This window comes from Triturus cristatus, chromosome 8, assembly GCF_964204655.1.
Source record: "Triturus cristatus chromosome 8, aTriCri1.1, whole genome shotgun sequence".
Lineage (NCBI taxonomy): Eukaryota > Metazoa > Chordata > Amphibia > Caudata > Salamandridae > Triturus > Triturus cristatus.
The window spans coordinates 276564519-276591011 of NC_140591.1; the positions used below are offsets into that span (position 1 = coordinate 276564519).

General features: G+C 48.5%; 1 protein-coding gene across 1 annotated transcript in view; it reads left to right on the forward strand.

Moving 5' to 3' along the window:
* The window catches only part of ATM (ATM serine/threonine kinase), a 1586045-nt gene that overhangs the window by 570729 nt on the left and 988823 nt on the right, over window positions 1-26493 (forward strand). Inside the window, exon 23 of the mRNA XM_085621514.1 lies at window positions 2502-2622. Within this exon, the coding sequence (XP_085477640.1) occupies window positions 2502-2622 (121 nt within the window). The remainder of the gene's footprint in view (window positions 1-2501; window positions 2623-26493) is intronic.

Consider the following 26493-nt stretch of genomic DNA (forward strand, 5'->3'; position numbering starts at 1 on the left):
CTCATGCCCAGAGTTCTCAAGAAGATCAGGAACTACCGGGCCAAATTCCTCCTTGTAGATCCAGACTTGGCTCGGAGAGTTTGGTATCCCGAGCTGTTGAGCATGTCCATCGGTCCTCCGATCAGGCTGCCTTTTCAGGAGGATCTTCTGTCGAGCAGCAGGGGAGGATTCTCCACCCAAGTCTGTTGAGCCTCCGCCTTCTTGCATGGAGATTGAGCGGCTACAGTTAATAGCTTTCGACCTTCTGCCCGAAGGCATCCCTCCACCAAAACGGTATATGCCTGCTGTTGGGGTAGGTTTGTGGTATGGTGTGTAGAAAAACAGATTGACTCCCTTTCTCCTCTCCGTCCTCAGGTTCTCCATTTTATTTTTTCCCTTGCCCTGCAGGATTCTGCTCTGGGCACATTAAAGGGCTACCTTTCTGCTATATCATCCTTTCTGTGGTTGCCTGACCAACCATCCCTCTTTAAATCCCCTTTGGTACATAGGTTCTTGAAAGGTTTGTAACATGTATTGTTTAGGTCTCGCCTAAGCAGCTCTTCACAAATGAAGACAAACGTTTTCGACAGTGAAAATTAGAAGGACATTTTCATGTGTTATTTATCATGTGCCATGCATAGTTTTTGTATTTAACGTGTTTGGGAGCTTCAGCAAAAGAAAAACAGTACAGAGGTGGAGTGAAGGTCGGAAGACAACATTTACAACTTTATTTTAAACAAATGCTGTGTACTTTATTGAAAACAATGCTTTTATTTTGCATCAAATTCGGAATGAATAGGTTACACTCATTACGGCACACTCTTCACGGCTGCTCAAAAACAACCAGGATTTTGGTCCCAAATCCTAAGTTTCACAATTATAAAGTCCACAACACCCACTAGATGAGAGCGTAGAATGCTTCAAATAAACACACCCTCACACGTCTCTTCTCAGATGAAAACACAATTTTATATTTTAAAAAGTACATAGTTTTGCCCTGATTTATGTGGCATGCATATCTTACAATTTTTTCGTTTTTAGACTGTTTATGCAGAAGAATTTCAATGCAGAGGTGCTGTTGTAGCCGCCATAAGAATTTACCTTTTTTTCCTTGCACACTACCTTTTGGGGATTGTTAGCGTAATACAATGATATTGCATTGTTTCTCATTAGAATGCTAAATTTAAAAAACTCAGCCTCCAAATTTGAGAATTGTAAGCACGCCACACGCTTCACAAAACACAATTTCATGTTGGTTGAGTTATTTATCCCCATCATTATGTGTGCGTTGCGAGGATGTGCACCTTTTTTTATCTTGTTTTTGTTGTTGTCTGTGTTTCCAAGTATTATAGACTACAACTAATTGGGGGATAGTTTATGTGACAATACGCTATGTAATTAACTTAATGGCTTTGTGCCTTACAAAATCACAAATGCAGCCTTTAACTGCCTTGCAATCTTTACTGGCATGCTAATGGAGTGCCTCGTATATTCATGCAGGTCCGTTGCAAAACAAAGACAACAATTACTCTTCTTTCTTAGGTTTAGGCCATCTCTGGCCTCCATCCTGGCACCTGCTTCAGTCAATAGGTTTGCTTCTGTGACAAGCTTACACTTTGCTAGACGTTGTCCAAAGGCTACACTCACACTATAGTGTTTTACAAATACATGTACCAAATGTTTAACCTTCTTTTTACTTCAAACTGGTCCAGTCGGTAATTCCACATTCGAAATTCTCTAGACCGTGCTGCAGGTGTGTCCCTGTTTCCAGTGGTAATTCCCCATTCTTACTCCTCTAGACAGTGCTGCTAGCTGTGTCTCTGGTCACAGTGGAAATTCCTCATTCTAAATGCTCTAGTCTAAACAGTGCTGCAGCTGTGTTTCTGTTCCCAGTGGTAATTCCTCATTCTTAGTCCTCTAGGCAGTGCTACTAGCTGTTAATTCCTCTTGATGAGGATTTTTTTTTAAAGTCTGACATGAAATGTAACCTTTGCTGTAATTTAGAGCTTGATTTAGATTTCGGCAGACTGGTTATCCCATCACAACAGTGACGGATCTCCTGTCCGCTGAAATATAAATCCCGTTATATCCAATGGGATCTATTTTTGGCAGACAGAATATCTGTCACAGTTGTGACAGAGTAACCTATCAGCACAGATCTAAATCAGGCCCTTAATATTGATAATTAGTTGTCAATTATTTTCTCAAGCAGGTTAAAAGTGTTTAAATAAATAACCTACACACAACAATAGAAGAAAGAATTAGTCTTAACAAAGATTCACAGTATATTATAGTTCAGTCTAGGACGAGACTGTATATCTTAAAGGTTTGATCAATATGTGTCATGACCAGCAAGGAACTAGGGTTTGTGAATTCTTAGTCACTGAAGAAATGTTTTTGCTATTTAACACCTTTATATGGTTGCTTTTCATTGCCTTTTGCGTGTTTTTTTGTCTTCTGTTCTTTTGGGGAGGAAGTTGTTTGTCACGATTTAATTTGTAGATTGCGTATCTGTTTTCCAGGTTGTTTCAGGATACAAGATGTCGTGATTCTTCTGGCATGCTGAAATCTCTACCTGTGAAGCTTGAGCAAAAGGCATTTGATAATGTTTACCTCAAAGTTCAAGAAGGCATGAGATATATGGTAAGAGATTCTTTATTTTCAGGAACATGTCAAGAAACTCCCAGTTAACTTTTTGTTTTCTGGTGCCTCGGTAGGGTGAGCAAATTGGAGATATTAGGGAACAGGAGTAAGACTTTGAAGACAGAAAGTCTCAGACTCTTCCTTCTCTATTCATGTCTTAAGTTAGTTAAGTTCCAGGACAAGTCATTAAGGAGTGGTATATTTATATAGAGATGGTTGCCATTCACTTACCTCTGATTGAAAGGGCTAAGTTCTTTGTTAACTCCCTAACAAGTAAATGTCAAAAAGTCTAGAGGGGCAGAGGTGGCCCTGCAGAAGAGCATACATGACTGAAAAGCAGCGGATGGGGTTCTGCTTTGAGTTGCTAGTCTTCAGGCAAATATTTACATTGATAGCATGTGTGTTATATTTGAATATGTTTCAAACTTGCAGTGCGATGCCTGATTGTTTTTGTTTACATTCCCTGCATCTTATATTGTATAAAGTGATAAGGACTGGGAAAGTGGCACACTTATAGAGATAGTAGCTTCGTTAGAGAAGCAGTAAAAAAGAGGGAGGTTGTACAGCTGTTTGTTACAGAGTATGATTAGGGGATTGGAGTAAGTGATATGTTTTTCGTGTCTGGCTCCACATGTAGTGTTTTTTCCCCTGCAGTTCTCACACAGTGGCAAGACTGGTTTTGCTAACTTCTGGTCTCAAAGTTCTTTCTCATCGTTATTTTAGTAAAATTTCATTTATATCCAGTAAATATTGCCAGGAATGGTACTCCCTGTGCAGTGTTGAAGAGACTTCAGCTCCAGTTGCGTGTTTTTGTTTTTGCCACTGTGTGCTTGTTAGAATGTTTTGTTCAGCACTCCAGTCTCTTTTGTAGCTAAGCCCCCTGGCTAATGGCAAAATATTTTAAGCATGCTGGTATGTGCTCACCATAAACAGGACGTATGTGCAGAAGTTTTCTCTGCTGATGGAAACTGTATCTCCCATGGCACACTTCGTTTTGCTCCTTGTACTTTTGTGCTGGAGGTTCCTAGCTCCACATACAGTGCTTTTTTCCCCCCACAGTGCGGTTGCACAAACAAGGCTTATTTTGCTAAGTTTATATTTTAAAATACTTTTCCACCTCTTACATTTCATTTCTCAGTAGATCTTGCCAGGAAGGGAGCCACTCTGGGCTGGAGAGAGCATTTTGGACTATGCTTCACTTTCGTTTGTGAACAAAAAGTAGACAGCAATCTCTCTCCACATTATAACCAAATTGCTCTATTTATTCTAAAAGACTGTGCAGTGCTCAAAGGTACAGTGATGTGCAACATTATCCCATACTTCTGTGTGCCAGTAGGTGACTTCGGCAGCTCCGTGTTGATGTCGTTCCATGCTGGATATGACATGTGTACGTCCATGTGTGGTAACATCAATTCCTTTATTTCTATGCCAACTGACGTGGTTCCGGAACTACCCCTCGTCCCATTCAGACACCTAAATTCTTCTGAATTCTCAGTGTACAAGGGACATAGTGTCACCTCCCAAATCTTCAAAGTTTAAGACCTTAGGGAAATGTCAAAAACAGAGATCTGAATGAGACTGTTAGTTATAGATTCCTTACCTTAGAATTACCTCCAGGCGTCTGACTGGATTTGGAGATTTTTCTTTAGCAGTACCCCTGCGCGTCAGTAGGTGGTGTTGGTCGACTCTACATCCGTCGTTGGCGTCGTGGTCGCCAGAATTATGTCACGGTGTCTACATAGACTCCGCCTGTGTGCACTGACGGCAGTTCTTTCTTTTTCCGTGCCAGCCTCGCGCAGATCCGATGAGAGCTACCCCTTTAGTTATTTTTTAACTAAGTTCTTTCTCGCCTTTGTCGAATTCTTTTTTGAGTCTTCTGCCTCGCGGTGTATAAGGGATGTCCCAACGGCGGACCGGGTTCAAGGCATGCAAAGCCTGTAACCGCCTGATGTCCGTTACGGAATCCCACCTCGTGTGCCTCTGGTGCCTGGAGCGCGACCACGACCCAAAGTCGTGCTCCGACTGCTGGAGCTATGAATCCGAAGTCTTTGCGGGAGCGGTCCCGAAAGCTGTTGGAGGCCCGGCAGTCGGCTCCGCGTCGTTCGAGGTCCCGGTCGAGAGGAAGGTCTCGAGACCGCTCGCGGAGCCACCACATCATACGTCTTCCAAGTCTTCAGGTAAGTCGAAGCACAAGAAGAAGGCGAAGAAGCAGCGTTGCTCTTCACCTTCTCCCCGTCCGTCGGTCGATGCGACGAAGGACCTGGGGCGTCGTGGCTTTCCAGCTCCGTCTTCGGAGCCTGCTACTGGGATGGCTCTGCACTTCCCTCCTTTTCCTGGTACCTGAACGTCCCCTGCCCAGCTTCAAGCTTTCTACGAGGCGCTTTACAGCATCTTTGGGCAGCGAGACTCAGCCTGCGCGACTTTGGGCCCTGAGGACTCGTTGAGGGCCCTGGTATTTCGATTCCGGTGGGCCCTTGATGATCCAGGCCTGGATCCGGATCGATGCTGGACAACCTCACGGTACCTCCCCAGCGCCGATCTCAATGACGACGGCGCCGGTCGTGCCCCCAACCGGCGCCGACCCCAGCCTCACCCCTGACTTGGACACGGGGTCAGGCCGACATTGGCACCGGAGCTGGACAGCACTTTTGTGCCACTGTTCATCCCTGGTGTTACTTTTAGGCCTGACTGGCACCCAGAGGAGGATGAGGAGGACTGGGAGGGGTCTGAGAGGGGTCTGTGGACCTTTTAGCTGATCATCTTGACGAGCCGGACTGGGGAGAGGACCTGTGTGACTCCAGTGGTCTGGATACCTCCCCAGACCTTAGCGTTCGAGGCATGTGGGCTGCTGAATTCATATCTGTGCATAGATCGCCGCCTAGTGTTGGGTCCGGATGATTGCACATTGTTGTCCTGGAAGAGTCTTCGAAGTATCACGAGATAGGTTGCTCCTCCCCTGGACTACAGTGCGCATGGGCATCCCCTCCATCCTCAGATTGTTTTTTTCCGCCATTGGGTTCGGATGTCCTATCTTAGCTCTTCGAGTAGTTAGGCCTCTACTCGTCGGTATTGTTTTCGTTCGGCGCCAAGTTATTTCATCGAAGTTAGCCATTTGCCCTTCGACGTCCAAGGCCCGAGCGGGATCGACGATGGAACCAAAGACTTCCAATAGCCCCTTCAAGCGTTGCCCCCTGTGCAACGCGAAGTATGCTCGCTTCGACGTGCACCCGGTGTGCAACAAGTGCCTCTCTCCAACCCACGACGAAGCCACCTGTATGGCGTGTTCCAGGTTTCGCTCCAAGAAAACCCTTCGCATTCGTCGAGCAGCTCGGCTCGAGGCGCAGAAAGCGGCGCCGAACCCGGACAACATCTTCGGGACCGAAGATGAGGAGGTTGTGGACCTTGAAGCTCGGGGAGAGATATCGGATACGGCGTCGGAGCGCGAATCCGACTATGATGCGGAAGACGAACATATATTAGAAGAAGAAGACGACGTCGTCGAACAGGTAGGAGACGACGAAGGGGCCCTTGGGGCCGAAGAGGATGGCTCAGAAGATGAGCTAGGCCCACAGATTGGCACAGGGCCCACGGAGACACTTGATAAGGCTCAGGTCGCGGGATCGCCACAAGGCCTTACCCAAGACCATTCCTCTCGTTCTTCCGCCCCGCATAAAGGCCCGGCGTCGAACTATCCCATAGAGCCATCGGTATCGACAACGCCATCACTCGATCAACGGGAATCGAAACTGAAGGCGACGGCACCGAAATCGAAACCGAAAGGGAAAGAGTCTCTCATCGGCAACAAGGCCTCGAAGCCCTCTGAGCCGAAGACACAAAAGAAGGCGGTCGATGCCGACAAATGTCATGGGGACGTCGAGCCGAGGGCGGCACCGAAGATCAAGGTCAAGGTTGCCGACCCGAAACTATCGGCGCCGAGGATCGTCCACTCCGAGATGGAGAGTGACCCTCAACAGCCAACCCTTTCCCGTCGTGTCCAGAAGACGACGTCGGGGACAGGGTTTGATGCCACAACGACTAAGGCGTCGAGGGACCGTGTCCAATCCACACCCTCTCCCTTTGTAAAGCAGAAGGTGTCGGAGTCGTTAGCACGCATCCACGACAAAGCTTCCATGCCGGGCGCAACCATAGCCCCCCAGTCGAAGACGGTCAGCACGGTGCACATCGAGTCGACGCACATCAAGTTCGAGCTCCCACCAGCGGTGCGACCGAAGATGTTCGACGCCAAGAAAGGTCTCACCCCGCAAGACGGTGTCGACCCGAAAACAAATGTCAATGCACCGACGGAAATTCAAATGGGACTGAAAACTGTGGCAGTACCTCATGAACATGAGGATCCGAAGCAATTCATCGACGCCAACACTGGTAGACTTTCCATTTACAAGAGGAAAATAATACCAGAGACACCAATGGAGCCATACAAGATTCCATTAAAGAGGAAAAAAGCCACGTCACCAACTCTGGTGGAACATATTCAATATTGTGCCCCAGAACCTCAGTCATTCTGACCAACACACTCTGATATGGATGTTGGAGCTACTGGTGATATGGAGGACACTTATCCTGTGGACACTGACCCTGAAGATCAAAGCCAACCTTGGGTGGACAATACTGGTGCAGGGGATACTACTGCTCCAGACACACAGGCATATGTGGTGAAAACATCTCCTACAGAGGATACTGCTGCTTTTAATGCATTAATTGAAAGAGCTGCTAACAATCATGACGTACAGCTCCACACTGATCCTATTGAAGACGACTTTCTAATGGATACATTCTCTACATCAGAAAGATCTGTTAAAACTCTGCCTATGCTAAAGGGGGTCCTCAAACAAGCCAATGACATTTTTAAGGAGACCACAAGGGCTAGGGTTCTCAACCCTCGAATTGAGAAGAAATATAGGCCAGCTCCTGTGGACCCTGCCTATATCAGAGGACAGTTGCCTTTGGACTCATTGGTGGTTTCCAATGCTCGGAAGAGAGCCAACTCACAGACAACGGGTGATGCTCCTCCCCCCGACAAAGAATCTAAGGTCTTGGAGACATCTGGAAAGAGGGTTGCTGCCCAGGCAGCTAACATCTGGAGAATTGCCAACACTCAGGCACGTCTGGCTCGATACGACAGGGCGCACCCTAGAAACACTACTACAGCACCTCCCAGATCAGTATAAGGAAGGAGCAGAGTCACTTATTCGAGAGGGGAAGCTTATTAGCAACGCTTCCATTAAGTGTGCTCTTGACGCAGCTGACACTGCAGCTAGGGCCATCAACACCAGCGTCATGCTACGCAGGCATGCTTGGTTGAGAATCTCAGGATTCAAACCTGAAATACAAACCACTATCCTCAATCAACCTGTCAACCCTGACTCCCTCTTTGGCCCCGAGGTTGACACCACCTTGGAAAAACTCAAAAAAGATACGGAGACTGCAAAGTCTATGGGGGCTCTGCAATTACAGCAGTTTAGGAGTGGGTCTTTTCGTCGCTCTAGCACCAGAGGACCATCTAAGAACCAGAACTCCCAACAGTCGCAGTACACTAAAGGAGGTACACAGACCACCTATAATAAAAATAATAGAGGTGGATACCGTGGAAACAACGTCAAGGGCAGAGGCCGCGGAAACAACAGCTCCAGGTCCTCTGCCACCAACAAACAGTGACGCCTTGTCACTGCCCCCCGACCACGTAACACCTGTCGGGGGGAGACTCCAAAAGTTCCTGCCGGTCTGGGAATCCATCACTACAGACAGGTGGGTGAGAGATATTATCCAGTACGGTTATTGTCTGGAGTTCACGTCCACTCCACCCAACATACCACCAAGACACCATCATATGTCCGCAGAGCACTTGCACTTATTCCAACAGGAAGTTCTCAGTCTGCTCCAAAAAGGAGCCATAGAACTCGTGCCTGCGAAAGACCACGGATCAGGGGTATACTCACTGTATTTCCTAATCCCCAAAAAGGATGGGTCTCTCAGACCCATACTGGATTTAAGACCTCTAAACCAGTATATTCTGTCAGAGCATTTCCACATGCTCACCCTGCAACAAGTGCTGCCGTTGCTCAGTCAAGGAGACTTTCTCACAACACTAGATCTCAAGGATGCGTATTTCCATATACCCATACACCCATCACACAGAAAATATCTCCGGTTCACTGTTCTAAATCAACATTACCAGTTCAAGGTCCTCCCTTTCGGAGTAACAACGGCACCCAGAGTGTTCACCAAGTGTCTAGCGACAGTAGCAGCACACTTAAGGAGACAGCACATACATGTCTATCCGTATCTGGACGACTGGCTTATCCAGGGAAAGTCAGCCCAGCAGTGTGCCCACCACATGTCCTGCACTATTCACCTTCTTCACAGCCTGGGATTCTCACTGAATTATCCAAAGTCCCACCTTCAACCCTCCCACGTACAGCAGTACCTAGGCGCGACCATAAACACTCTGGCGACCACGGCACAGCCCAATTCAGTGAGGATCAACAGCATGCAGTTGCTCATAAACCAGTTCAAACCTCAACACTCACTACAGGCACGAGTGTTTATGCAGTTGATAGGCATGATGGCGTCCTGCATATTCCTAGTCCCGCACGCAAGATTACATATGCGCCCGCTTCAGGAGTGCTTAGCACGTCAGTGGAATCAGGCCCACGGACAGTTGAAAGACCTAGTGTTGGTGAGCGGTCGGGCATACAACTCTCTGCATTGGTGGAATCCACAAAACCTTTGCAAGGGCCGACCGTTCCAGGAGCCTGTTCCACAAATCATACTGACGGCGGACACGTCTCTCCAGGGATGGGGAGCTCATGTACTCCATTTCACAGTGCAAGGGCTATGGACTACGCAACAGAGGAGGATGCACATCAACCTTTTGGAACTAATGGCTAATCTTCCTTGCAATGAAAGCATTCAAAGTACACTTGTGCAACAAGGTCGTGTTGATCCGAACGGACAACATGACTGCCATGTACTACATACAGAAGCAAGGAGGAACACACTCGCCACAGTTGTCTCATCTGGTTCAGAGCATGTGGAAGTGGGCCATTCAGAGGAACATCTTCCTCATGGCAGAACACCTCCCGGGCAAGGACAACCAGATGGCAGACCTGCTCAGCAGACACAGCCACCAAATGCACGAGTGGGAGATACACCCATCGGTACTCCGGCCGTACTTCCAACGGTGGGGTCATCCAGAGATAGACCTATTCGCCACAAGGGAAAACGCAAAATGCCAAAACTTTGCCGCCAGGTTCCCACATCCGCAGTCGCAGGGCAATGCAATATGGATGAACTGGTCCGGCAGATTTGCGTACGCTTTTCCCCCAGCACCATTGATACCGCTGGTGGCACGCAAACTCAAGCAACACTCGATGACGCTCATTCTGGTTGCTCCAACGTGGGCACGTCAGCCGTGGTACACCACGTTTCTGGAGTTCTCCGTGGTACCGCATCAAAGGCTACGGCTCACTCCTACACTTTTAACGCAGAGCCATGGCGAAATTCAGCACCCGGATCCGCAACAGCTGAACCTAGCGATCTGGCTCCTGAGATCTTAGAGTTTGGCTACCTAAACTTGCCTCCAGACTGTATGAATATCATCAAGGAGGCAAGGAGACCCACTACCAGAGCCTGCTATGCGGCCAAGTGGAAGAGATTTGTCATATATTGTAAAAATAATGACATAAATCCACTGGATGCGTCAACTCAAAACATTATCTGTTATTTATTACACTTATACAGATGCAATCTGGCATACAATTCCATCCGTATACATTTAACCGCACTAGCAGCTTACCTTCAGAACAGGCAGCACCTCACTGTTCAAAGTGCCTGCCATCAAAGCTTTCCTGGAGGGCCTCAAACGTGTGATTCCCCCCAGACACCCCCCGTCACCAGTCTGGAACCTGAATGTGGTCCTCACCAGACTCATGGGACCACCTTTTGAACCTTTACACTCCTGTGAGATTCAATTTCTAACATGGAAAGTAGCTTTCCCAGTTGCCATTACTTCTCTGAGACGGGTTAGTGAACTTCAGACACTAACCATCCAAGAGCCATTTATACAGGTTCATGCAAACAGGGTCGTACTACGCACCAACCCTACTTTCATGCCCAAGGTAGTTTCACAGTTCCATATAAACCAATCCATAGAACTACCAGTGTTTTATCCTAATCCTGAGAATGTAGCAGAGAGAATGCTCCACACTCTTGATGTCAAACGAGCTCTCATGTACTATATTGATAGAATACAAGGTTTTAGACAGACAAAACAACTATTTGTTGCACAAAGGCAACCCCATTTCCAAAGCAGGAATAGCTCGGTGGATTGTTAAGTGTATACAAATTTGCTATGAAAAAGCTAAGCGCACGCTAACAATTCCTCCAAGAGCCCACTCCACACGAAAGGTGGGGGCCTCCATGGCTTTCCTGGGAAATATTCCTTTAGAAGAGATATGTAGAGCAGCCACATGGTCCACTATACATACCTTTACCAAACACTACTGTGTAGATGTACACTCACGACAGCAAGCAGCTGTAGGACAGGCTGTTCTCAAAACTCTCTTTCAGACTGCTGCAGCTGGCACGGGTAGCCGCCGCTAATGGAGGGACTGCTATATAATCTATGCACAGATATGAATTCAGCAGCCCACATGCCTCGAACCGAATATGCTACTTACCAGTATGCATCTGTTCTTGGCATGTAGGGCTGCTGACATTCATATCGCCCACCCTCCTCCCCGGCACCTGTAGCAGCTGTAGCATTCAGTAATTACTAGTTAGCATGGTCATTATTCACTGTATTACACTCCATCTATGCCACAATGGCGAAAAATAATCTGAGGATGGAGGGGATGCCCATGCGCACTGTAGTCCAGGGGAGGAGCCACCTATCTCGTGATACTTCGAAGACTCTTCCAGGACAACAATATGCAATCATCCGGACCCAACACTAGGCGGCGATCTATGCACAGATATGAATGTCAGCAGCCCTACATGCCAAGAACAGATGCATACTGGTAAGTAGCATATTCGATACTTCCACCCCCTATCGTGGCTACTGAGGAGGAAGCGTCATATGCAGAGGTGTTGCGTAGGGCAGCTGAGGCCTTGGGCCTGGAGCTTCCTACAGTGGAAGTTGGGACTAACCTCCTGATAGAGGTGCTTAAACCAGCGGCGGCTTCCTTGGAACCCCTTCTGCCCTGCAATGAAGCCCTAAAGGATGTGCACTTGGTCCAAGCCCAGCAAAGAGGCTCCTGTGGACATAGTGATTGCCCGGCTGACCCACTTTTCCGCTACCGACACCCAACCCCAGAGAGCTTGGTGGTCCAAGCCTCGTCCTCTAAGGGCGCATTACCTACTGCTCCCCCAGATAGGGAGTCCAAGAAGCTGGACCATCTTGGGAAGAAGATGGTTTAATTGCGTTGCGGTCTGTGAATACCGAATGCCTCTTGGGCCGTTATACCCATACGGTGTGGGATACGGTTGCTCAAGTGCTGCCACAGTGCCCAGAGGAGGCCTGGGCTGTTCTCAACCACGAAGGACCACCAGAGGCCAGTGGGTGCCAGGATCCGCCATCACCTCTCCCACTTGCACACCATAACGTAGAGCAGACAGATAGCCCAAAGGGGCTATCCCTCCCCTTCGAGCCTTACCCTCCCTCCATGACACCATCCTTCCATCGCATGTCAGAGGATCCTTTGTCCCTTCTCCAAAAGGAAGGTGCAGCTCTCTTGGCCAAAGGAGCTATTAACAGGGTTCCTGTGCCAGAAGTTGGTTGTGGTTGCTACTCCCACTACTTTTTGGTTTCCAAAAAGGACAAAGGCCTGCGTCCTATCTTAGACCTCAGTGTCCTCAACCGCTTCCTCTGGAAGGAGAAGTTCCAGATGCTCTCATTGGCTCAGGTCCTGGCTGCCCTTGACTCCGAAGACTGTATGGTAGCGTTGGACTTGCAGGACGCATATTTCCATATTTCTGTCCTGCCGACCCACAGGTGTTACCTACGGCTCGCGGCGGGCCACGAGCATTTTCAGTTCACAATGCACCCTTTTGGCCTTACCAGCGCCCCTCAGGTGTTTGCCAAAGTGATGGCGGTGGTCGTAGCTCATCTGCGTAGATCTTGGGTTCCAGTCTTCCCCTATCTTGATGACTGTTTGTTGAAGGCGAGCTTGTCTCAGGCTGACATCTCACACCTCCAGACTACGGCAGACCTTCTGCATTCGCTGAGGTTCACAATCAATGTGCCAAAGTCAAACCTGACTCCCTCTTAGAAGCTCCTTTTCATCGAAGCGGTTCTGGATACGGCGCAGTTTTGGGGTTACCCTCCCGAACAGCGAGTCCGGGATATTCGGGCCTTGATAGCAATGCTTCAGCCTCTATCCCGTATTTCGGTGAGAATGACCCTGAGGCTACTGGGCCTCATGGCCTCCTGCATCCTGCTTGTAGATCATGCCAGGAGGCATATGCAGGCTCTGCAGTGGGACCAGAAGCTCCAGTGGGCGCAGCATTGGGGAAGTCTTTCTGAAGTTGTCCAGATCTCAGAGGGGACTGCACGTCAATTGCAGTGGTGGCGAAGGAACCAAGATTGGGTCAGCGGCAGATCCCCCTCCCTTCCCCAAGCAGAGCTGACAGTGGTGACGGATGCATACTCTTGGGATGGGGAGTCCACCTGAGAGAGGCGGAGATCTGAGGACTCTGGTCTCTGGTGGAGTCCGACCTCCACATCTACCTTTTGGAGCTCCGGATGATTCGTCTGGCACTGAAGGCATTCCTTCCCTCTATCAAAAGAAGAGTTGTGTAGGTTTTCAGACAGCACCACTGTTATGTGGTACTCTAACAAACAGGGCAGGGTGGGGTCATGGACCCTATGGCTAGAGGTTAATCACCTTTGGACATGGGTGGAACATCAGTGCATGTCCCTGGTGGTTCAACACCTGGCAGGTTCTCTGAACGCTAGGGCGTACGAGCTCAGCCGTCGGTGCATGATTGTAGGAAGCTGGGTTTCTGTTGCAGTAACCCCCTCCACTTTTTGCAAGACTACTGATGCTCTTTGACATGATGTGCCCTGGGTCCCTGTCAATGAGGTTACTAGGGCCTGTGTTCTTTCCCAAATAGTGTACCTTGTACCCCCAATTGGCATCTCTCTGGCCACATGTCAGTCCCTTGTAAAAGGTACTATGGGTACCAAGGTCACTGTAGCCAGGAAAGGCCTCTAAGGGCTGCAGCACTCATTGTGCCACCCTTAGAGGCTCTGTACATTTACACACACACAATGCCATTGCAGGCTGCGTGTTTTGGTGCAGAACAAAGTGAGTCGGCATGGCACACATCCCTGTTTGCCATGCCTACAAACCACTGCCCTGGCATAGGTTAGCCACCCCTCTAGCTGGGCACACTATACCAGTGGTGAGGGTATAGGTGCATGAGCCCTGTACCCCTACAATTCTTAGACATTGTAAGTGCAGTAATGCCACTAAGAGTATATGGTGCTGGGAGTTTGTCATTACGAACTCCACAGCACTATAATGGCTTTACTGAAAACTGGGAAGTTTGGTATCCAACTTCTCAGTTTATTAAACCCGCTCTGATGCCAGTGTGGGATTTAATGACAAATGCACTCAGAGGGCATCTAAGAGATGCCCACTGAAAAACAACCAGCCTCTGGTGGGTTCCCTGACTGGTACACACCAGCCTGCTACCACGAAACATGTTTCTGGACCCCTGAGGTGGGAGCCTTCGCTCCCTGAGCCCAGAAACAAAGCCTTTCCTGGGCGAGGTGTTCACACCTTCCCAAAGCCAGGAAGAGCCATCTGTGTCAGGGGAGCTTCAAAGGCCTTGCAGCCTTTGTTCTGCGACCCCCCAGCCTCTCCTGCTATCAGGAGCAGGCCCCATTCCTGTCTCTCCTAGTTTCAGCGGAAAGACAGGTGGGAAAAAATGAGCCTGCCCAGAAGGTGCCCACCTCTGCCAACCCCACCCCTCAGGTGGGGGAGGTGAGGTGAACCCCACTCTTCAGTGCCCGCCATCTTGCAGATGGCAGCCACTCCCTAATCAGGATTAGGGATTGTGCTCACTCCCCCACGTGGGGTGAGCAAACCAAGGGTTTAGTCACCTTAGAGTCAGTAGTCCATTGGCTACTGACCTTGAGACCCCTAAAACACCCCCTAAATACAGTATTTAGGGGGCAGCCCTGAACCAACAAGGCAGCTTGTCTGACCAAGATGAAAAGAAGAAAACGGACTGAACAGCCTTGCCTAAGCTAAGAAGAGGAGGACGCCCACTGACTAACCGCCTGTCCCCACCTCGAACCTGCAGAAACGAAACTCCGGTGTGTCCTGCAGCCAGCAGCCTCAAGAACCCAGAGCACCTGCCCTGCCTTCCAAGGAAAAGACTTTGTCTCCTGTGAACACCGAATTTGTTCACCAAACACTACAGCTCTGGCAAAATTTGCGAGTCTGCAGCACTCTAAACCCAATGCCCCCGGTCCAAGTAGCCCAACACCAGGAGGAGGACTCCCCGGTTATCCTGACCTGAGATCCAGTGATCCCTGACCTGCCTCCAGCCGACGCCAGCAGCCTAAATCTGGAAGGTCGCCCCCCCCAACCGTGACCAGGAGCTGGTAAGAAGACCCTAAAAGACACCCCTGCACCCGACGCCCACGGCCTTGGGTGGCCCAACCGACGGTGTCTAGCCAACCCTCAGCATCCCAACTTACCTCTCCAAGTGGTGGTCGCTCCCAAAAGACCTTCGTCCCCGAGCCTGCAGTGTGTTTGCAAACTGGAGAATCCCTATTGAAAGCAACACGGCACCCAACGACAAGCCTGCACCCGGCCGCCCTAGTGCCGCTAAGGGTGTACCCTTGTGCTAACTTGAACCCCCATTTGCCCTGAGCTTAAGTCCAGGAGTTTTGCTCCCACAACCTTGTGGCCTGCTCGTGAGCAGCCACCAACCGGAGGCCCCCGATCCCCCATTGGATAACATTAGGCCTCAGTACTCTGCACCCCTCTGCCCTATTGCCGCGGAGGATGGTTTGAGAGTGCATCCTCGACCCTGAGGGGCCCCTGAGTCTAACCCTAGAAACCCAACTCCCACAACAAAGTACTTACCTCTGAATTGATAACACTATTTTCTCCGATAGGATAACATTGACTGTTTTGTATGCTACACTGTGTAAGAAAAGTAATTTGTAAAGTAAATTTATTTGACATCCTTATTGAAATGTCAATACAAAGTATATGTACACTATTTCAAAGTATTGCATTACCAGTAATTCTACTGTAACCAAACTAAAGTATATATACACCTGCAATTCAAACTGTTATTACTTCTGCAAAGTATAACTCACTTACCTGTGCCAGGCTTGCGTGGTTCTAAGAAATAACTGAAAGAATATTTATATACTAAACCAATTGGTCTGAAGTTCAGTCTTTGAGTGTGTGCAATCATTTGCTGATTGAGTGTGTACAACAAATGCTTAACACAACCCTCTGAAAAAGCTTTACTGCTAGCCCACACTACTACAAATAGAGAGTATGGTGCTGTCTACTTTTACCTCTGCCTACCTTTGGGGTTCCACTGGACTCTGCACACATTATACCTCACTTTGGTATAGTATTTACAGAGCCAGCTTCCTACAATGCTGGATCACGAATGGCGTCCTGCACTCGGAGATAGTCCAAGGTCTCTTTCAGCAGTGGGGAGAGCCTTGGTTGGATCTGTTCGCCACCGATGAGAACATGGAATGTCAGCAGTTCTGCTCATTGGAATTTCCTAGGCGGCACTCGCTCGGCCACGATTTTTTGTCACGAGTGGACTTGCGGCCTCCTGTACTCCTTTCCACGGGTACCACTTCTGGCTGGAGTGCTGAAGAAGATAAAGCACAATCGGGTCCAAGACATTCTTGTGGCTCGGACTGGACACGAAGAGTCTGGTACCCCGGGCTCTTGAGCATAGCCATCGATCCACCGATCAGACTGCCTCTTCGGGAGGATCTTCTGTCTCAGCAGCAGGGGACGGTCCTGCACCCGAACCTGTCCAGCCTCCACCTCCTTGCATGGAGATTGAGTGGCAGCAGTTGACAGCTTTTGACCTTCCACCCGAAGTCTGTAATGTTATCTTGGCAGTCAGGCATCCCTCAACCAAGTCTGTATACACCTGTAAATGGAACAATTTTGTGGCATGGTGCACAGCAAAGGCTGTTGATCCCCTTTCTGCCCCCCTTTGGGAGGTACTCTTTTTCATCCTTTAGCACAACAGGGTTCTGCCCTGGGCACTCTTAAACGCTACCTTTCGGTCATATCTGCTTTTCCACGCCTTACTGATCACCCTTCTCTTTTCAAGTCCCCTATTGTAATAGATTTCTAAAGGGCATTACTCATCTCTTTCCATTTTCTCCTTCATAATGCCCCAGTGGGACTTGAATCTTTGTCTTGACGTTCCTTATGTGTGCTCCCTTTGAGCCTCTACATAACTGCCCTATCAGACTCTTTAGTTTGAAGACTGCCTTCCTTGTCGCCATTACCTGTGCTCGCAAAGTAAGTGAGCTTCAAGCTCTGTCCTCAAAATCTCCTTTTCTTGCTGTTCAACTGGACAAAGTAGTCCTATGCAGAAGGCCCTCTTTTCTTCCCAAAGTGGTTACCTCTTTCCACATCGGACAGACCATCCCTTTGCCCACCTTCTTCCCACCTCCACACCCTTCCAAGGAGGAGACACTTCACTGTCTGGAACCAAAACGTGCGCTCTCTTTGTATCTTGACCGCACAAAAATTTCCGGGTAGACTATCAATTCTTTGCTGGCTATGTGAGCGCCAAGAAAGGTCGGGTTCGTACAAAAACGCACCATCTCTCGATAGGTTGTCCTATGCATTAAAATCTGCTACTCCTTATCGAAAAAGGAAGCTCCAGTGGGACTGCCTGCCCACTCCACCAGGGCTACGGCAGCTACTTCTGCCTTGGGGCGTGGAGTCCCTCTCCTTGACATCTGTCAGGCAGCCATGTGGGCATCACTGCAGACGTTCACCGAACATTATTGCCTAGACAGCCAAGTCCAGAGAGACGGCTATTTTGGCTGTTCTGTTCTCCAGGACTTTCTGGTGTGAACTTAGTTCCCAGACCCAACTCTAGGCTTGTCATTGCTAGGTATCTATTCTAATGTAAGGAATCTATAACTAACAGTCTCTTTCAGATGAACAAGTCACTTACCTTCGGTAATGATGAGTCTGTAAGAGACATGCGTTAGTTATAGATTACTTACTGCCCCACCCATCCTCTCCGTTTTTCGAACTGACTTCTAGGGATTGGAGACTCCCTTCCAGGGCCTTAGTTATGTGACTTGTGGTCAGTGTCTTGCATGGCTCTGCGCTTCTGGCATGGAAAGTCGTGTCAGAACTGATGTCAGCACGCAGGGGCGGCATCTAAGTAGACACCACGACGCCAACGACGTGGAGTAGACTGATGCCACCTACTGACGCGCAGGGATACTGCTAAAGAAAGCTCTCCGGATCCAGTCTGAAGCCTGGGGGTAATTCTAAGGTTAGGAATCTACAACTAACATATGTGTCGTACAGATACATTGTTACCGAAATTAAGTAACTTGTTCATCTGTGACTGACCCATATGGGGTTGGCTTCTGGCGCCTAGGGTCGGATCACAACTCCAAGGCCTACAGTGATTGCGCCTTGATGCACCCCCAGGCATGGAGATAAGGAAGCAAAGGTCTTTGTGGCAAAGTACCGTAAGAGCCTGCACTGGGATCGGTCGAGTTCTAAAGGTAGGTCATGGTTGTACTCCCAAGGTAGTTTCCATACCCGGTCTTCTTTGCGCTCTAAGTCCAAAAGTCCAACACGAAGTGCAAGAAGTCCAAGCGGTCATGAGCCCTGTCCTGCCAATCTCAGTCCTCCAAGAAGGTGCAAGGCGAGTCATCGTGCCTCCTGGTTACTGTAACTGGGGTTTGATTCTGACCCTGGTTGCGTTACAAACCGAATTTATGGGCCTGTCAGAGATCTGCAGCAAATTGAGGACTTTGTGATGCAATGCTGCACCTTATCGGTCACGTATCTGCCTCCCTCTGGCGTGCCTGCAAGCTCTAAGGAGCTGAGAGACCTAGCTGGGCTTCTGCCACCTGGTTCACCCTCAGTGTCAGTTGGGGCCTTTGGCCTCCAGATTTACTTTGTTCCTAGTTCCCTTTCTGACGCTACAAACCAGGCCAGAACCCAATTCTTCGATACTGGCGCCATGGACTTTAGGATGATGATGACCAACCCATAGTGCTGTCTAATGCTGAGACTGCACCGCCACAACCTTGACCAGGGCTGCACATTCCTTTTTTTGAGCCGTAACTTCTTAGTCACCATTCTGATTCCTATACAGTAACTCTACCTTCTTGAAGGGCTCATAAATTTCATGAGTTATTCAGCACAGGTTCCCATAAAGGGGTCTATGATGCTGAGGATGAGATTACCGAGACTTACCAAGAGGAAAACTGGTATGAGGATCTCCAGGATGCCAGGTGTATAGATTCTTCCCTAGACACTGGTCTAGTTTCTCCCACGGGACCTATCCTGGAAGAGAGTGCCTCATGCGCTTTGGCTATGCGAAGGACGCTGGAGATCCTGGAACTTCACCTTCCCACTCAGGAGGTTAAAACCAATGTTCTGACAAAGTGTTGCTGCCTGGTCAGTTGAGTTCTTTGCCGCTACCCTCATTCAATGCATCTTTTACGAATATGCTATTGGTCCACCTCTGCCTCGCAAGATATCATCGCCCTGCTCCGGGCACCCCAGCTTTCCTCACTTAGCATTCGACACCTGAAAGCCTTGTGGTTCATGCTTTGGCCAGCAGAAGGAACCCTAACTCTTTTCCCACTGCTCATCCTGACAGGGAATCGAATAAGATAGAGACCTTTAGTAAGAGGAGTTTCTCCTCTACATGTCTGGCCCATCGCTCAGTGAATGCCAGCTGGCTTTCAGACCAATATTCTCACACCTTGTGGGATTCTGTGGTCCAAGTGTTGCCCTGGTTCCGAAAGATGTCCCATTCTTTCTCAGGCCATGCAAGATGGTCATGATGCGGCCAAGTTCATCCTCCTCTGTTGACTGTATACCACTGACTCCCTCCTCAGGGCTGTTGCACAGGCACATATGGATTTGGTCCGCTGGCTTTTCCGGAGACGTTCAGGTCAGTCTTGTGGACATGCTGTTCAATGGCTCCTGATTGTTTGGAGATAAGGTGGGCTCAACCCCCAGAGCACTGCAAAATTAGAGGTCTACAGCATGCTCTTTTGACCTTTTTGCTTCCCTGCGCCAACTACACGAGGAGGTTCACCCTCTCCGTGGCTTTGGTGGTTTCTAACACCGCCAGCTTCAGAAGTTGCAACAATCACCATAGTGCTTTTGTGGCTGTGGTTCCCATAGAAGATGGCATCGGGGACAGTGAGCAGCCCAGTCCTTGGAACCCCAGCTACCTCCTCCTCCAAGCCTCTTTAACATGCCCTTGATGGCACAAAGCCACCCTGTTCAAGGCAGGATACAGTATATTCTGCCAAGATGACAGACGATAACTTCAGACAGCTGGATTCTGCAAATTGTTCAGCGGGGTTTTCCATTTGTCAATTCCCCGCCGCACAGTCTAGCATCCCCAGAACACCTAACTGAGCACCGTCTTCCTCTCTTGCAGCAGGAAGTGCTCGCTCTTTTGACCAAAGGACCCATAGAGAGGGTCCTGGCTCAGATATAGATTCTGGTTGTTATACCTACTACTTTTTGGTGCCGAAAAAGGACAGGGACTGCAGTCCCATATTAGAATTTTGCTCTCTCAGTGCCTTTGTCAAAAAAAGACAAGTTTAAGATGCTCATCCTGTCCTTGGTCTTGTTTCCTTCGACCCTGGAGATTGGATGGTAGCAATGGACCTGCAGGATTCTTATTTTCATATCCCCGTCTTGTAGGCCCACCGGCTTTCTGTGGTTTACTGTAGGCCACAATTTGTTTCAGTTTGCTGTGCTCCCCTTTGGCCTTACCAGCAGCACCCCTCCTTTCACAAAAGTGGTGGTGGTAGTTTCAGTACATCTTCAGAGGCCAGGAGTCCACATTTTTCCGTACCTTAACTACTAGCTGTTAAAAGCCGGTTTGCCACAGACAGTTGTCACCCAACTCTAGACCACGTGAAACCTCTTGGCATTGTTGGGATACACTATCATTGTGCTGATTTCACCTCTGACTTCCCTTCATTGGAGCCATTCTGGACACATTGCGGTTTTGAGCCTATCCCCCAGAGAGGAGAGTCCAGGACATTTGGGCTATGATCCCAATGTTTCATCGTCTGTCCTGGGTCTCATTGAGGATGACTCTGAGGCTGTAAGGATTGATGGCCTTCTGCATCCTGCTGGTCATGCATGTCAAGTGGCATATGCGGGCTCTACAGTGGAACCTGAAATCCCAGTGGTCACAGCAGACGGGGGATCTTTCCGCCCAAGCTCAAATTTCGGAGGAGGCTGCAAAAGATCTGCAATGGTGGCTTTAGGACTGTTATTATTTGTAATGTACCCCAATATAGGCCTGGGTAGTCACCTAACCTTTCACGTACATTTACCGTGACATTGTACTACATATGGGTTTGTGCTGATGTTTTACCTAGTTGGGTGCTGCATAAATATTGTGTGGTTTTCTCTGAATACTAACCTCCTTTATTATGCATGAGGATTCTCAGAAACACAGCAGAATTACTGTTAGATGTGGGGGTCTACAGTTAGCAGAGGTAGGTGCCAGTGTCCAAATAGGGACCCTTGCTTCTAGTCAGGGTAAGGGGGATACACTCTTTAGATATCCCCTGCTCACCCCCTTGATAGCTTGGCACGAGCAGACAGGCTTATCAAAGGCAATGTGTAAAGTATTTGTACCAACACTCACAGTAACACAGTGAAAACACCACAAATGGACTCCACACCAGTTTAGAAAAATAAAGTATTTTTATCTAGACTAGAGAAGACCAAAACGACAAAAATCCAACATACACATTTAAAAAATATGACTTTAAAAAGAGTTCCAGAACTTGTATCAAAATAATCTACAGAGGCATCACGTTTTTCCCAAAGTACCTGTATCTGAAGAGATGCGGCACTCCTGAGACCTTGGGGAGGCGAGGCGGCGTCGAGTCCGGTCTGTAGGGGGAGGGCGGCGTTGAGTCTTTGTGTTGGTTCCGATGCGCAAGTGATGCACAGGTACGAGGCGTAGATCTTCGGGATGGAGACGGCGTTGATGAGCTTCGTCGTCTACGGTGTCGATGTGACGTCAGTGAGCTTCTTGCTTCACTCTCGGCGGTTATCGGCGCTGCGATAACCGCAGGCCGGCCTCCAGCAAAGACCCGGAGTCGATGTGAGGCGCTGGCGTCGATCACGGCCGATCACTGCAGGCGTCGCGGACATCGTAGGGCGTCGGAGCTGCGGAGCAGGGCAGGTGCTCGAGTCGTTGACTTCACAAGCGGCTCCCTGCCAAGGTGCAGGTCGCGGCGTCACAGCGGCGGTGTCGGAAATAAAGTTCTTGGATTCTTTTCTCTTGTTCAACTCCCAAACAACCTCCAGAGGCCCCACAACTGGATCAAGCACTCTAGGCAGGTCGGAACTCACACAGCAGAGTTCTGGGGGAAGCTGGGGGTGAAGTCCTTTTGTGCCTGGGACTTCAAAACAGGAGGCCAGCTCTTCTCAGGCCCTTGGAGATCTCTTCAAGCAGGGGATACAGCAACAGCAAAGTCCTTTCCCTCTCCTTGGCAGAATAGCAACTGCAGGTGAGCCCACAAACACACAGCAGGCCAGTCCTTCCTCTTCAGTCTTCCAGCTTTTCTCCTTGGCAGAGGTTCCTTCTTGATTCCAGGATGATCTAAAGTTCAGGGGTTTGGGGTCCTTTTGTTATACCCCAAAATATCTTTGATCCCTTAGTGCAGGAGGGCTCTGAGCTCGGTCAAAACCAGTGCTGGGTGTCTCCTGCCAGTGGACACCTTCTTCCTTTGAGAGAGAGGGGCAGGGTCGTCAGCCGTTCAGCAGGAGGTGGAGCCAGCATTGTGGAAGGCAGGCACAGCCCTTTTCCGGCCCAGGAGCTATCCCTTCTCACCACTCAAAATGCAGATGGAGCTATTCAGCCTAGTGCTGATTCATCCAGTCTCCCGGGGCCACCCCAGCCCCTGTCACTCACAAACCAGACAGTCAATTCCCAAACAGGCAGTGGCACACAGAAAGGTTAGACAAGAAAACAACCACTTTCTAAAAGTGCTGTTTTCAAACACAGGATTTAAAAAACATCCTTCCTAAAAGATGGGTTATTAAATTCTGAGTTCAGGGATACCAGACTTCAATTTTCCATCATGCTCCTATGGGGAGATATGCAGGTACACATCGGACACAGCATCCCCCATTCTGTCCTATGGGCAAGATGGCCTTTCAATAGTGAAAAACGAAATTGGCAGTATTTCACTATCAGAGCATGTCACCCACACTGGTACAAGCTCTACCTTTCACATACACTGCACCCTGCCCATGGGGGTACCTTTGGCCTTCCAGAGGGGTGTCCAACGTGTACAGAAAGGGAAGGGGTAGGCCTGGCCAGTGGGGACACTAGCCAGGTCAGCATGGCAGTTAGCAACTGCGAACAGGCATATTGGGATGGCAGGCCATAGACACCATTTTAGGGCCACTCATGTGGGTGGCACAATCAGTGCTGCAAGCCCACTAGTAGCATTTGAATCACCAGCCCTGGCACACTCAGTGCACTTTACTAGGGACCTATTGATGAAACAAATCTGCCAATCATGGATAACCAATCACAATAACAATTTATACAGAGAGGATATGCACTTTAGCACTGATCAGCAGTGGTAAAGTGTCCAGAGTCCTATAGCCAACAACCACGGGTCAGGAAAAACAAAGGAGGAAGAAGCAAAAAGTCTGGGGATAACCCTGCAAAAAGGACCATTTTCAACAACTACCATCTACTGCATCTTCCGCATAATAACTATGTATAAGGGTCATCCCTTTCGTCATCCTCGGCTGACATGACACAGCAAGGTAGCACCCCCTGAGGGTATTTTTTGGGTATATATGCATCATATCTTTGCTGAGGCAGACAGAGGAGAAAGACATCCATGCTGACATTGACGCGAGGCGTTGAGGTTCCTGCACGCAGACATCCAAGCACGCAGTGGTCTGACATCCCTCACGTGGTGTCCATCTCGAGACCAAGATGGGGTCCTTCATTCTCTTATACAAGGTAATAGGGTTGTTTATAGTCTAGGGGGATTCTTGGCTATACACATACGTACATGCTAGGCACATTTAGGTACGTCTAGTTAGTGTCTGCATCGTAGGAGTCTGCATTATTACTGTCATGTATTTATATGCCTGCATATATTCATTGTTTTAGCACTATGGTAGAAATCTACCATCCATTTACTCTGTTGGTCCTTATAATCATTCATATCGTTCGTTCGATAACTTTATTTTGGCCACCAAGGACCATAAAAGTTCATAAAAACATGTAATACAAAATTTAAATTAATGAATGAAAATAGCATTTAAAATACGTTACATATACAACTTTACATATACATACAATACTATACGTCGATTAAAACAAGGATTAAACTTGAAATTCATTATCGAGCGTTATATTAATTTAGAGCAAGAAACTCGTGTACAGCACTGGGTTCAGTAATCAATTTCCTCCGTATGTGCCACATTGCATTCAAAAAGTGGGAGACAGCAAACATTATGGGGGGGTGAGTATCCTTTTTTATCACCCTAAGTGCATGTGCACACTGGCGAAACCCTAAGTTTCTACAGATTGGAATTAGCCAGTGCTTGCGTGGGCCCCGATATGCTGGGCAAAAAAAGAAAACATGAATTTCGTTTTCCAAATGAGAACCACAGGCAGGGCACTCCTTGCTCGTAGTTTTATCCCACTTGCTAGAAAACACTCTAAGCGGGAGAGTACCTCGCCTAATTTGCATATACAGTTTTCGTGCTAGTGCAGGGAATATTAGCTCTAGGAATTCCTCTCTTTTATACTCTACTTTAATCTGGAGGAACTCAGTAGTCAATCTGCCCCCATCAGAACTCGCATGCAGGGATGCTAAATTATTATTCTTATAACAGCGACTCAGGTCAGCTTTCGATATCTCCGGACAGGCAACTTCTGGAGATACCCAAAGCTCAGATAGGCCTAGCCTGCAGCTAATTAACTTAATGTGGGCCAGCCACCTGATATTCCTGTTTCTCAGTGCATCCCAAATTTCCCTAAATTCGTTTCTATAGCAAGCGAGCTCAGGTACGGACTACAATTTTTTTCCAATATAATAGCGGGCGTAAAGGCATAACTTCCTCAATAGGTAGTAGCCCTAGGTCCATACGCAATGGTACCAATAGGGTACTTATAGGAAGACCCAATATATTCCTCACAAATGCATGTTCCACCTTGGCTAGGTTTTGCGATTTTTGGTGCCCCCAAAGTACGGCCCCATATAGGGCTGCCGATCTGGCCTGGATATTATAAATTTCAATTACTGGAGCCGCAGGCTTAAATTCGGACTCTCTGTGTAGCTTCTGGATCCCCCCCACCACCTTTGTTAGCTTGAGTGCAGCCTTGGCCAACTGCGAATCCCATTCCAAGTGTTCTCCCAAGGTGATACCCAGATATTCAAAGGTCTTCACTCTCTCCAGCGGGGTTCCACCTAGGACGGGATTCGGGCGTGTCGGCGGGTTGAAAATCATGAACTTGGTTTTATCTAGATTTATCTCTAGTCCCCTAGAAACACAAAAATCGGCAAAACCATCAAGAATGCGTTGGATGCCCGTTGTTGTCTTGGACAACAACAAAGTGTTGTCCGCGAACATCAAAGCGGGCACCCGACCAGTGGCTAGCCTCGGGGCATCTATATTCATTGCTCCCAGAAGGTGATCAACCAGTCCATTTATATAAAGGCTAAAAAGGGTGGGAGCTAGGAAACAGCCCTGGCGCACCCCTTGATTGACCGGGAAGCGGCCTGATAATTCCCCATTCTTCCCACACCTTACCTGGGTGTAAGTGCCACCATGGAGTCTCATTAAAACATTAAGAAGATAGCGTGGCATATTTAGGTACGTCTAGTTAGTGTATGCATCGTAGGAGTCTGCATTATTACGGTCATGTATTTATATGCCTGCATATGTTCATTGTTTTAGCACTAAGGTAGAAATCTACCATCCATTTACTCTGTTGGTGCTTATCATTTTATATCTGTTTCTATCTTATGGTTGTTGCAGCACACATATTTTACACTAGAATGATGCTGGTTCAATAAATGCCTATTGAAAACGTCCTCACCTTTTAATTTGAGACAAAGTGAGCATAAGTGAGTGAGCTAAAAGTACCGTACTGTTTCCACGATCCCTGAGAAGACAGGGTTGTCATGTTTGATAGTTACCAGAAACTGTTCGCTCCTTGGTAAGAGGCGTTCATAGTGGCACTGAGAACTAGCTGGTATACAGGCGAACATATCCGTTGGGGGTGTCTATCAGTCTGGACACCACTCCCACAGTTTGTTGTCTAAACGTGCAGGCCCTATATAGGTTTATAGGACCTATACGGAATGACGACGGTTGAGTCAGCAGCAGATCCCTCTCCTTTCTCCTTCTAGAACTCACATGGGTCACTGATGTACCACTTTTGGGTTAGAGAGGCCATCTGGGAGAGGTGGAGATCAAAGGCATTTGGTCTCCGGCAGAAGCCTCGCTCCAAATCAGCCTGCCGGAGCTGAGAACCGTCTTCATGGTGTTTCAGAACCTATCTGTCCTCCATCAAAGGGAAGCTGGTGCAGATGCTCATGGACAACACCAC